General features: G+C 44.0%; 1 protein-coding gene across 1 annotated transcript in view; it reads left to right on the forward strand.

The window, feature by feature from the left end:
* The window catches only part of si:ch211-214c7.4 (mucin-5AC), a 32,880-nt gene that overhangs the window by 14,635 nt on the left and 4,647 nt on the right, over window positions 1-13,598 (forward strand). The window contains exons 2-5 of the mRNA XM_040145548.1: window positions 2,537-3,220; window positions 3,405-3,498; window positions 10,412-10,590; window positions 10,795-13,449. Coding sequence (XP_040001482.1) covers window positions 2,635-3,220; window positions 3,405-3,498; window positions 10,412-10,590; window positions 10,795-13,449 — 3,514 coding nt within the window. The 5' untranslated portion in view covers window positions 2,537-2,634. The remainder of the gene's footprint in view (window positions 1-2,536; window positions 3,221-3,404; window positions 3,499-10,411; window positions 10,591-10,794; window positions 13,450-13,598) is intronic.

The raw sequence follows: 13,598 nt of genomic DNA on the forward strand, positions 1-13,598 counted from the left end.
AGGAGCCACCTAGCTAGCTTTTCTAGGTGGGTTTCTGCTTTGACAGTTTCTACCAAAGTGATATGAAAAGAGACAGATTTGTACTTGATTTTTTTAAAAATTAGATCTAAGTTGTATTGCTGAGATTGCTAATAGCTTCATAAACTTCCCAGTCCATATAAATGGAGTGATGATAGTGGATTTGAGCTGCACAGCACTGTCCCATGGGCTCTGCACATTAGCTAATTTACCCTCATTTGAGACTTGATATTTTCCAAAAGAACAGACAATCAAAACATTGTGTTGTAAGGTTACTCTTCACTACTCGATCTCCTTTCTCTGTGAGATTTGTAACCCTAGGACCAGAGGAGAACAAAGAAATACGGCAAATTCAGCAGGAGTTAAAGCTCAATTTAAAGGCAAACACTGATTTCAAATTCAACTTAACTTTTCCATGGCTGAACCGAAGGGTAGGACCTAGTTATTTTCTACATGAGACTATGGGGTTTCACTGGCTGTATGTACAGGTGTGGGTGTTTGTGTGGAGTCCCTGGGGAGGTGTGAAGTTGTGTATTCAGTGATTATCATTACTAAACTGGCCAAACAAGTTATTCCAGAATTGGCCCACGGTCAATGGTCCATTTATGCATTTTTCCATTCCATTGAGGAATCTTTGTTTTTTAGCTCAGCTAACCCCCAGTGCATTGATGCCAAAGACTAAAGACTTACAGTTCTTTTTACCTTTTAAACATAAGTGCAAAAGTAACAGAATTTTGGGCTCTGGGAGAAAAGTGCCTCAGTATCACATTATCTCAGATGTTAATGTGTAACTGGTGAGCAAACAAATCCTGAATTTAGGACTAAGAATGCGTGCTGCTTCTCGGGAGGAATTAATCCAGAAATGTATGTCAGGTAGAGATGAATACAGATGCTTCAAATAACTGCATACATCATTGTAAAGGCAAAACTAGGTTCTAGTAGTCCTTGATTTTTGTTCTATACTGTGTGGCTTTATAAATGCAGTCAGCAAGTGTGTGTGTGTGTGTGTGTGTGTGTGTGTGTGTGTGTGTGTGTGTGTGTGTGTGTGTGTGTGTGTGTGTGTGTGTGGAAAATTATGCTCATTGGAACTTGTTGTTTTTCTAAGATGTTTTTAGTTATACGGCTTAATGGCTTTTATATCATACAACGTCCATAGCCATGACCTTATTAGTTTGTGCTTAAGAGCAGAGCCCACTCTCCTTCTGATTTGCTGTCATGATATGTTCATTCTTATTATTACTCTGGCTTTTCTCACCTTGTTGTAATTCCAAGCTGTAAACATCGGTTTGTGTACTATTCCTTGTGTTCATTTAGCTTTTTATTAATCTCATTTTCTCTCCCTTTTTTTAAAGCTTTTGTTTTGTTACATTGCTTTTGCTTACTTAAAAAAAAAAAAAAAAAAAAAATGTTTAAGTCCTCTTATATCCATCTCTTGCATGGCTTGTTTCCTGGGCCATACAGAGCTTCTACTGGCTAGACAATCCATGTAGCAATTTACTGGAAGCAGATCTATTAGCACTGGGAGGAGGGAGGTATGTGACCAAGAAGTAGAGAGGAACGAGCGGCTATAGGAAAAAAGAGAGGAGTAATTGGGAGGGGGTGGGTAGAAGCTGCTGTGGTCAGAGGGGCAGAGGAATGGGGAGTGTGGGTGGAGAGGATGATTGAGGGGAGGGAGAATAAACCTTTAACGGATCTGGTAAGAGCTCTGTCCAGTCAGAGCAAGAGAAAAATTGACTGAGGTTAATGAGTGCAAGACCTATATATGATTCATACACATGATCCACATATCACCTTTGGCTTTCCTTTTTTGCTTTAACTTCAATGCAGCCTCTTATACTCTACGTTAATTTCGGATTTTCCACTAGTGCTGTCATTTAAGGAATTTCCCAGCACACAGATCTCTTTTAAGAAATCACTGGGTGATTTGATGATTACCATCTGCATCTGCCCAACATAGAGTAAGACAGTGGCCAACAAATGGACCATTTCATGCTTGATGTCCACCTCCCCCTCTCCTCGTCTGTGGACTGTGTGTCATGGCGGGAGTTTGAGAAGCCTCTCTTGGCTTTCAGCGGTCCAAACCACAGCTTTTTCCCTTTCAGCTTCAAGATGCTGGAAGCCATTTGGAGCACATTTACAAGTCATCAGTTTTTGGTTTCTCTGCCCCATAAAATGTGCAGTTTAAAAAATTCCAGTGCTCCTTTTATAGTGGTATTTTTATAGCGATTTCTTAAGTTAATTTTGCTGCCTCATGCATTATGGTGCATTATTGTCAGTTTTGTGTTAGATGAATGTGGAGGAGAATGACTGGTTTAGAGAAAAGATTTTTGGCATCTCACACTGCTCACTTCCTGTTTTTCAGACTCCCCCAAATTCCACTGAGGCCCCTTACCATAAATGGCATTTCCTTTTGCTAACTGTGAAATGTTTATCATAAGACTTCATGAGCAGTGCAACATGGTTCAATTCTGGATTTAAGAGCCTGGAGAATAATTCTTGTTCTGCTTTTCATCTACAGGACAGTAAAGTGTGAGAAGAACTGGCCATTCGAGACTGTGAGCCGCTGGACCCTACTTAACAGCAGCAACATCAGTGTCTACACCTTAGGAGGAGGGGATGAAAACGGATGGGGTTGCCATGGAAACAACAGAGCCCACTGAAGCTGCAGCAGTAGCAGAGCCCTCTTCATCGCAGGACAACATAACGGAGCAAGCATCATCTCAGCCAGAGGAAGCTTCAAATGATACAGCGCGCAGGGCTGCTCCAAAGGCCAATGGCAAGCCAGTGGCAGCAGACCGCAAAGTCAAACCAAAAGCTGTTGCAACTAAAACACAGCCCACAGCCAAATCTGCAGGGGCTTCTGGATCCAACTCACGGCCAGGTACTGCCTCGCACCGCATGGTGAATGATGTCAAATCTTCTAACAATGTTTCTGCAGCTGCAGTCAAGAAAACGGCAACAACTGCAGCAAAAGCATCAGCAGCGGGAGCTGTACCTAAAAGACCATTGGGCGTAGCAGCAGTTTCCACCACAGTCAAGAACCAAACTAGAGTGCCTGACAAGAAGCCTGTTGGACCTACCAGGACTACGTCTGTTGCTGCTGCCACAGTAACAAATGGTACCAAACCAACAACAGTGAATGGCACTCCTAAGAAGAGACCGGTGGCTGACACTGTTAATGTAGCAAGACCCAAAACCACAAGTGAGTCTGAGTGAGATAAGTAAAATTAAATATGATTAAATTTCTCTTGCTTGATGTAGTGTTTGAAAGCATTTCATGTCAGTTTTTTGCTCTTTGACAAGCTGACAACATATTTTTCTTTTTCTATCTTCTGTGCAATTTCTTCTTTGGCTTCTTCTGCCTTTTTTTTTTTTTTTTTTTGTAGCTACTACCAGCAGACCAGCGGCGTCCACTGCCCAAAAACCCAGCACTTCCACCACAACTAGGGCTGGTGGTGTTGCTGTTTCAAAGACCACAAGGTATGCGTGCCTATCACAAACAGGCAACAGGTGCTGAAAAATTTACAGGACTAATCGCACTGTATGTATGAACATTTTGAATGAAGTTGTGGGCAGGAAACCAATTTATATTATTGACAAAGTTTTGACTAATACCCCTCTCTCTCTCTCTCTCTGCCTCCTCCTCATTGGTTTTCTGTCTCTGAGATCTGAACTTTGTAATCCCCTTACAAACTGGATGAGAGGTTGAGTTTGTTTATCTTGATGCCCTGAAAGGGAGTGGCAGAGAACGATGGCCATTGTGGCCTTTGGGCCGTTATTGAGTCAAATTTCACTTCAAAAGTGTGAGTCATGTTAGCAGAAATAATGTGAGACAGAGAGCCTTAACTGAGCCAGTTATACTGAAGAACTACAGCTTTGTCCCAAACAGACCCCATGGCAGCAACCAGCTCCACCTCCTCAGGGCAGAGAGCTATTGACTTGGCTCATAATCCTTCAAATACTGGGTCGGTGAGTTGCCTGTAGCAGGATAGGGGGTGCTTTAGTTAAACTAAAGTTGCTCAAAGTGCTCCCCTCAAATCATCAATTGGCGGTTGCAGAGTTTCATTGTTGACCTGGTCATCTACTGACATTTCAACTAGAAAGCATTTTTTAGTTAAGACCTTTTGACAGAAATTCAAGATATCCAGGTGAGATACAGGCTATTTATAATCTGTTTTCAGACATAATTATCAGCTGGAGGCCAAAGCTATAGCTAAAAAACATTTTTCTTCAAACGTTTATACAATTTTGTAAATACAAGTTTTGAACTTAATGTGATAGTCATTTGTTTAAATGAAGCGAATGTAGTGTTTTTTGTTTTTTTGTTTTTTCTATTTTTAAAGACCTTTGAGGCCAGGAGACTCTCTCTTGACTCAAAGGTCTTTCAAAAGAGTTTGTTCAACCAGCAGTCCAACAACCTCGGATATTCAATTTACAGTGATACAAAACAGATAAAAGCAGCAAATACATGCACTGGAGAAGCTGGAACTTGAGAATAGTTGTAGTTTTTGCTTGATAAATGACATAAAAACATTAATCAATTCAGCACTTAGACAGCTATCAAAATCTTCTTGACAGTGTCAAGGATTGTCTGTTGGATTTAACAAGAATGACCATGGACACATTTATGTAGTATTTAACAATGTGGCACCATGCGGACTGTGGAATTGTAGAGGTTAGGGTAGGTTGCTATTAATGTCCTCTGTGTCAGGGTGCATTTACAGAGAAGCTCATCTTCTGAATTAATCAAATGAGGCATTTGAAGTGTAGGAGTCTGATTACAGAAGCACATCATCCTTGTGTGACTGTTCCCTGGCCTGTTCCCCAGGATGTGACATAAGGCACTCACCTCTCAGCTTGAGACAGGGAGCACAACAGGAGAACAGCAGCAGGTGTCTGCCTTTGTGACAGACGATGCATGTTGCATTTTGTGTGTGTGTGTGTGTGTGTGTGTGTGTGTGTGTGTGTGTGTGTGTGTGTGTGTGTGTGTGTGTGTGTGTGAGATGGCATATTCAGTGGTGTGTCAAATCCTTTGTGTAGCAACCATGGCAGTGGTGTGCATTTCAGTCAGCACTGGTGTTCATGCTGGCTCTCTGGCAGAGTCGGGCACTAACACAAACAGACCCTCTCTCAGCTCAAGCGGTGACTTGCATTAGTCATGACACTTAACCCAATAGCACTAACCTTCCATAGCATCACATGCAACAGAATTTAATGGTGTTACCCATTAAATTAAACTAATTTACTGGGTAAAAACTACCCAATGAGATTATTTAGTTGCAACACAACAGGTCTATCTATACTTCCTTGTAATTTTGCAGCCAATTCTTTGTAATTCCAGCTATGCCATATTGTTTCTCATGTTGCTCAGACAACAGCAGTAATGGCAACTCAAACCTTTTGCACAGAAACCCACATTAACATTTTCAAGTCAGGTATCTGCAGGTAAATCTTTTTCATGTGGACAGAATAGACAATAAGGCCTATTGTAAGGCCAACATGCACAACAAGCATGTTGTTGTATAAGCACACACTGATCATGTCCAATGGAAAGACCAGCCCCTCACATGAAGTATTAATGTTATTGGTCCAAAGGGCGGAATGAAGGCATATTGGTTTTTGAAAAAATGATCATTTCACCAGAACCTCATTCGAGAAGGGCACATGAGATTTGTTGATGTGTTAGACTATGAGCTCCTGGAAATAGGATGTGTGCTTAGGGAAGGCAAGAATAAGATTTGACAAGATATGATAGAAAAGGCAAGAAAATGCCAGCTCTGTTCTAGCACACAGTTATGAAGCAGACCTGTTCCAGCTGCATGTTGACATTTCTGTGTGTCTTAGTTACAGTATGTAACTAAGACACATGTGAGCATGTACAATTCATCTGCATGACAGGAGGATGTCTCTGTCCCAGTGGTCGATGAGAACCCTTGATAACTAGAGCCAAAGCTAAATGTTGTAAAATCTGGCACCTGCTTTGCTCTGCTCTCCTCCAATGATGGGTTATGGTGTCCTTGCACTGACTGAGCAATCAGTCTTTGTCCAACCCCCCAACCCCCCTTTTCAATCTCCCTTCTCTTCCCCCTCATCCTTCTTTTCTGCCGTCTGTGCATGTACATTGCTGGGCATTTGGCCAGGATCTCCTCAAGTCCTCCTTACAGCCCAACCTCCATCTAGCGTTCTAACTCATTCATCATTTAGTTGCATACAGAGACTGGAAAATTAAGAGTGAAGTAACACGAGAAGGACAGTGATTATGCTTCATGTTGCTGAGCAATCTGTAAGATGATTGATATTCCAAGAGTCAGAATTGGAATTGGGCAGAATGGCAGGAGCATACTACTTTTTGAAATTTCACCAGATTCAAGAATGGCTTGGCTATGTACAACACACTTTCTTCACTCTTTTCCTCTCATTTTGTTTGTTTCTCTCCCTGTCTCATCTACTGATTTCTTCCACGTTGTTCTGTTGGAGATTAAACTGTCGCACTTCTCCCGGACAATCTTGGCAGGGAGCAAGATAACTGTCCTAACAGAAAAGACCCATTGCATCTATCAAAGTGACAATGGGTGCCTAGGGCCTCATAAGAGCCAACGGTGTCTGCCCTGCTATTGCTAGGCTGCAACACTTCATCTAAACTCTCCACTGAGCTGATTCAGGCCTCCATTCTTTACTGTCAAGGAGATAACTGTAGGCCCACACAAGCCTTAGGAATGTGTGCTGCTCTCAGGAAGGAGTAAAGCAGCTGGTTTTGGACAGTCTACAAGCCAAACAAGGTGTTGTTAGGGTTCTTTATTTCCATTTGTTGTCTCAGAGGAGGCTCTTGAAGTTTGAGGGGAGAGAGTGCGAGAACAGAAGGATGTATACTTGAACTGCATTTTATTTTTAGGATGAGCTTACTCTAACACGGATAAAGTGTACATCCTGGCCAAGTCTTCTCCTTCACTTTGGCTTGATTAAAACAGAATAATTTAATCCACAAGCGTGGGTATGCCGGCTGTGTTTTTAGAAGGAACAAGAGGGGAAAAAGAGAGTCATGGATGAATGGATAGATAAGGCGTGGCTTCAACAAAACTCCCCTGGCTCATGTTTATACTTTCATTTTTGGCCAAACAGATGTCTCAGCTGCTCGGTGTGTTAATGCCATGGGTGTGTTGTTTTGCATCTCTTGTAAACATTTGTGAATATTGACTTATAAAACAAAGAGAGCACATAAAGTGTAACAGTGTCTCTGTGCTGACCTTTGCCCTTAAGAAGACATTGTGTTTGGGGATTAAAATCCTATAGATGGCTGTGTACTGCCTCTCATCCTCTTTGGACTGTGATTTGTATTGATTTCAACGCTCTCTTGGCAGGAAATGTAATCCATACTAATACACCAACAACAGAACCACCAGCCACCACCCACAGGCAGTGTGTGGAGTATAGGCATTAGTGGGTCTGTCTATTCCTCTTTGCCGTCCCACTGGATCAAACCTTTGAGTTATGACTCATCGTAAAATAATGAAGGGAGGGGTTGGGGTTGTTTGACATTATATTGTCGCTCTGACCTCCCCTTACCTTCTTTATCCCAACGCTTAACTCTTCACTTCATTTCTCCCTCTCCTTTTAGAGGAAGCCACTCATTCAGTGTTATCCGCCTTGATTCCTATAATTGAGTGGTAATGTCGGTTCAGATTTTGCTTACATACAGGATTAGATGTGAATAACGACCTTAATTAGCTGCACTTCACATTACAACCCAGATCTTCTGATGACAGCCAATTACACTCTCCCATAGCTACGAGTCCATGTCTGTGCGGTGGCTGTGTGATCTCGTAAACAAATGGTCATTGTAATGGCTTTTTTTTTTTTTTTTAAATGTAGGAGCGGCATCTGTGTGCAGGCATGCCACTCCAATGCAGGCCATCAAAGTCTGTGTGTGTTTTTCAGTTCATGTGTACATCATCGACCATATCAACAGACCGAGAACCAAAAGAAGACATAATGGAGATAATTGTAATTGGTGGTGGAGTCATGCAGGTCCTTAAGACAATTACGTTTGATAAAGCAGCTCTTGTTCTTTTGAAAGTCGATCAGTTTAATGGGAAACAGATGTCATACAAATGATTTACATTGCTTAGGTTTTGCATTGTTTTTGAACACCAGGGATCAAGTGTGGAAATGAGGACTATTACTGCCTGCAGCTGAAGACTTGCTCATTTAACCGATTGAACTTGTTTGTAGGTTAGCCAGTGCAGCAGTGCATTGCAATACAGACTACGTCAAATTCTTGGGGCATGACAAGGCAAAAGCATTGTGTGGAGATTTCAGAGCCCAGTGTAGCACAGAATAAGCAACATTCAGGTTTTTATGTAGGTTACTGCTTCTTATATCACTGCACTGCAAGTCTGATGTAGAGAGGTCACTTCACATTTCACTCACCACAATACAAGTCTCTTCTCTGATTGTCAAATTTAATACTATAACAGGGTGTTGGCACATGGCAACAGTTAACGGCTTGTTTCAGTTTAACTGTTCAGAGTAGTTCTGTTTTAGAATAAGATATGCCTATTGGGCCTTCAGTGAGGCCCTGAAATACATAACTGAATGAATAACATTACAATTTCGTATTACCTCTGTAACATAAGTGCTGTGTAGCTTAAAACGTCAAAGAAATAAGTTATTAATTGAAAAGGTTGACAACCTCCATTGCCCTCTATACACCATTGTACTTTATGTGCCAGAAGTTCAAATTTGGCAGGAAAATCTATTTGATTGCACTGTTCCTCCAGTGTAGACATTGTTGCATCATTTTAGGTTTCTCACATGGGCACATGATAAAGCAGGAACAAGATATCAGGAAGAATTATATAATGTCCGAAGAGAAAACGTGGCCACACATCCAAACACTTTTCAATCAGGTACCAATAGATTTTACGTCAAATGACGCTGTAATAGTTATACTATCACTACCAGCACTGCTGCCATGAGATTGGGATTCGAACTAGACTTCTCCGACCCAACCTGGGCCCGGTTGATACAACAGATCAATTCAAATTTCTGCGTTCTTGCACAAACTGTGTAAAATGACTACATTGTGAAAATCAATTTATGAAATTGTGCACAAAAATGTTACTTTTAGTTAAAAAGTAATGTAGATGATAGCTGGTTTGGTTACATAAGATGCCTTGTACTTTTTGAATATTGATAATGATTGCAGTTTAGGTTAAAAACATGAGTCGGCCGCATGATTGAAATGAATTAAGATTTTATTTCTGTTTCATAATGCCCATCCCCAACCCAACCTGAACCTGATGGGCTACGGCAAAAGTATCAAGTTCCGGGCTCAGGCCATTTTGTTGCATAACGTTTTGGGCTTGGATGGGTTTGGTTGTTGTCAAATGTAGTTTTCTAAGTATTTTCTCTCTCATCTGAATCCATGTGTATCTTGTGTAACAAGTAGATTCAGAATCACAGTGTCCTGTGGGGAAAGGCTAAGAGACAGAGTGTAGCAAATGCTTACATTAGCCATGTGAACAGCCAGTATTGAATGAAATAGAGCAAAAATAAAGCACCGGGTCAGGTGAAGGTCTTAGATTTGGCCGTGCCAGTCAAGTTAATTTGGGGTAGGAGACAAAGATACAGGGATTTGCCAGTAATATTAAGCTCATCTTACTCAAGAACTCCTTCAGAAATATCATGACATGGATTCCTGCAGTGTCACATTAGAACTTCCAAACTGAGCAGTAGATCAGGAGCGTAATACAGGATTGATTTTAAGACTTTTTTCTTTCCTCCTCCCCTACCTGCTGTAGGTGATGTCAGCTATTATCTCCCTTTCCTCCTCTTTAATTGTGTTCTTTTACCGGCTCTTCTCTTTGTCAGTCTTTCTCTCTTCATTTCTTTGTTGTTGTTCTCTGTCATCTTTTTTCTTTTTTCTGCTTTCCATTCATTTTTACAATCCTTACCCTCACCATGGCAACTCTCTCTTTCTGCTCCTGTCACTTTTCATTGCCTCAGGTTCTCATCTCCTCTGCCTCTGCATTACCTCTTTTCTTTGTGATTCTTCCCCATGTTCCATTCTCCTTCCATCTTTCTTTTCTCCCCCTCCTTCTCATTAGATCCTGCCCTTGCATCTGGTAGGGAGTGGAGAAGGAAGGAGGCATTAATGTGGCAAAAGATGGATGGAGCTGCGTTAATGGGTTCCCATTTTAAAATTACTTCTGTGGTTTACATTAGGATAGGTCATTTATTTAAGCTTGTAAATGCATGTAGAGGTGCAGCATCACATTTCATGCTAGGACCTTTGCCCAAAAAAAATTAAGCTGCGTTTGTTTTTGTTTAATTTTTTTTTAGGTATCACATGTTTGTTTGCCACTTTAACATGTCCTTCTTTTTCTGCCTCCAGGCCTGCTACAGGTCCCTCAACAGCTCGACCCGCATCCAGCACATCTAGGCCCACATCAGCTACAACCAAGCCCTCCACCACTACAACTGCCAAAACCACTGCTTCTAGATTTACCGTAGCACCCTCTACTGGCAGGACCACAGCAACACAGCCTCCCAAAACTGCTGCTGCTAAGAAAGGTTAGAAATCCATGATGTTATATTCACTACATTGGACTGTTGACTAGAAACACAAATGGTTAAAGTGTGGCTGTGATATAAGTATTCCTAATTGACAATCCAAGCTGAAATATGACAAAGATGCTCAGCTGACATTGACTGATTCATAAAATGTTTGTTTTTGTTATTGGAAAATTTGAAATGTCGTTTCTCTCTTTTCATCAGATGTTAGTCGACCACCTTCTGCTACAGTGGCTAAGAAACCTACAACAGCTACAACACCAGCTGCTACCAAAAAACCTGAAACCTCGAAACCAGTGGCCACCGTAAAGCTCAACTCTGCCTCCAAATGGTCTTCAACAACAAAGGCAACAGACCTCAAGGTGCCACAGTCCAAAACTCAACAGCCTGCAAAATCTCCCACAAAGAAACCTGTAGCTGCTGTTCGGTTCCCTGCCCTTAACAAACCACCCCTTGGCCGAACCCCACCTGCCTCTCCAGCCAACAAACCTGCAAATGGCAGCACCTCTCAGGCAAAACGTGGAACCAAACCCACTCAGGCTGTCCCACCTTTCACTGCTGTCAAGAAGACAGGGGTTTCAAATACTACCACACCTGCTGTAGAAGCACAGAGTGCTGCTGCTGCAGCGGTAGCAACTGCCACAGCAGCGACTATTCTCGCAGAAACACAAGCAGAGGCTACAGTGGCCATACCACAGGGATCATTCCTTGTTGCCTCTGCACCAGAGGAGGTCCCTCCCCCAGTCTTGGCACAGGATACCCTACCAGAGGTGGTACCTCAAGAAACTGCACAAAGCCATGCAGCTGCTCCCTCTCCTCCACAAAGTCCTGTCGGGACAGCCTTACCGCAAACATTTCCACCCCAAGAACAGCCAGAAAGCAGTGCTTTCTTACTAACAACACAGCAGCAGATCCCTGCCCCAGCTGAACCTACATTACCACCTGTGGCCCCCCCCCCACAGCCATTTGAAGAGCCTGTTTACTTGCTAACAAACCAAACCCTCTCCACATCTAAAGCCCTCCCAACAGCAGCATCAAATGCCATCCCTCAGATAGTTCCTCCCACCAATCTAAATGAGGAGGAGGATGAAGAGGAGAGGGAGGGAAGCCAGCTGGTTTCTGTGTCTGAAATGAGTGGGACCACACAGCCCACAGAAGAGTCCCGTCCTGGGTCAGCTGGACTAGTGGGGGGGTCTGCTTGGCGAGCCAGTGGCACCTTGCTCTCTGAGCTGGACTCTGAGGATGTAAGCGGCAGCCAGCAGGGTGCGTCTGAATTGAGTGCCCCTGGGGTCCTGGAGGGCACAGAGAGCATGGATGATCTGGGAGATGGCAGTCTCAAAGGAGCCATTGACATGGAAGGAGCTTCAGCAGGTTCCCCCGACTTTGAGAAAGTTCCCGACATACCAGCTAATGACTTCGATGAGGATGAGGATGACGAAGATGACGATGATCGGGTGTGTGACATGGATGTGGGCTCGGAGCGGACAGATGAACCACAGAGGCTCAGGCATGACAATGATGTGGATGATGAGGAGGAGGATGAAGATGTGGAGATGGCAAGTGAGGGGGTGACAGAGAGTGGGCTGGAAAGTTATGGGAATGCAGATGAGGATGACTTTGCTGAGGATGAAAGGCTTGACAACTTGAACAGGGTTGCCCAACCGCCACCTCCCCCTCCTCTGCTGCCCTCTGCCCCAGCTGCTCAGTGGGACCAACCAAACCCCTTTGCTGATCCCTGGGCAGAACCTCTTCAGCCACAGCAAGTTCTTGTGCAAATCCCCCAGCTGGAAGGAGCAGCTGCAGCAAGTCCCTTGGCACACCCCTGGCAAGTAGACTCTGAGACCCCAACTCAGAACCCAACCCAAACCTGGCTAGAACTAGGCTCTGCTCCTTTTGTTATTGAAAACCAAGAAGCTCCTCATCATTCTTCTGTCAAAGATGAGCCACAAAATCTAGAGGCCCAAATGTATTTGGATCAGTGCAGCCCAGCCCCGATGCAGACCCTGAACCCAGCTCCCCTCTCTGCCCCAGGAATGTCTCTGTCAAGCACCCTGAGCAGTGAGACAAGCACACCCGAGGAACTTGGTGACTACAATCAAGACGGGAAGCTCCAGCCTCAAGATGCGGAAGCCCCAGTCCTTTCTTCCCAGCCTGACCTGGACTACCAGGACTTGGGCATCCAGTTGGAGAGAGGAGACAGGGAGGGAGAGGAAGAGGCAGAGGCAGAAACCCTGCCAGCTGATGAAGTCCTGGGAGGCCCTGCAACTGCCCCCACTTCCAACCCCTCCTCATCCTCAGTAACAGAAGACGAGGCCAGCGACACAGAGGGAGAAGCTCAGTTAGAAGATTCCTTGGAGGGTCCAGCGGTCAGTAACATAACCTTTGACAGCCAGCCTCCAGCGCAGCGCTGTCTGTCCACTGTGGAAGAGGGAGAGGAGGCTGAGGTGGAGGAGGGCGGTGCAGGTGAAGACAACACTCCACCTTCGGCAACCTCATTGGCTTCTTACGGCTTTGACACCATGACGACAGCTTCAAACTCCAATGCCCAGTCCACAGGGGAGAGCTGCATCAAGAGCCCCGGCATCTTTTCCTTGGAGGAGCTGCCTGAGGAGGCCAAGGAGCCCTGTCTGATCCCACAGCCTCACAACCAGCCATGCTTCGCAGAGCAGCAGTACATCGAGTGTGGGAAACAGGAAGCAGAGTCAGCTGAGCCTGTCCGGGAGGAAGCGCCGGGGTCAGAGGAAGCCCTGGACCCTTCGTCAACTCTGTGCACTTTGCAGCAACCAGAGGAAAATCCAGATGACATCCAGCCTCCCTACTATTCTGCTATCTGTGAAAAGACTGAGAACTCTTTTGCAGGTAATGTATAGTTCATCATCTCCTTAACAGCCCAAGTAACGTCCCTTCTCTCCCTCTCACCCTGTTCTAGCCTCCCCAAAGTAATATCTCACTGTTGTAGTTCTTGTTGTCAGTGTTTGTCCTGAAATCTCTGGGGGTGGACGTAATCA

The sequence above is a fragment of the Xiphias gladius genome, chromosome 15 (assembly GCF_016859285.1).
Source record: "Xiphias gladius isolate SHS-SW01 ecotype Sanya breed wild chromosome 15, ASM1685928v1, whole genome shotgun sequence".
In the NCBI taxonomy this organism is placed as follows: domain Eukaryota; kingdom Metazoa; phylum Chordata; class Actinopteri; order Istiophoriformes; family Xiphiidae; genus Xiphias; species Xiphias gladius.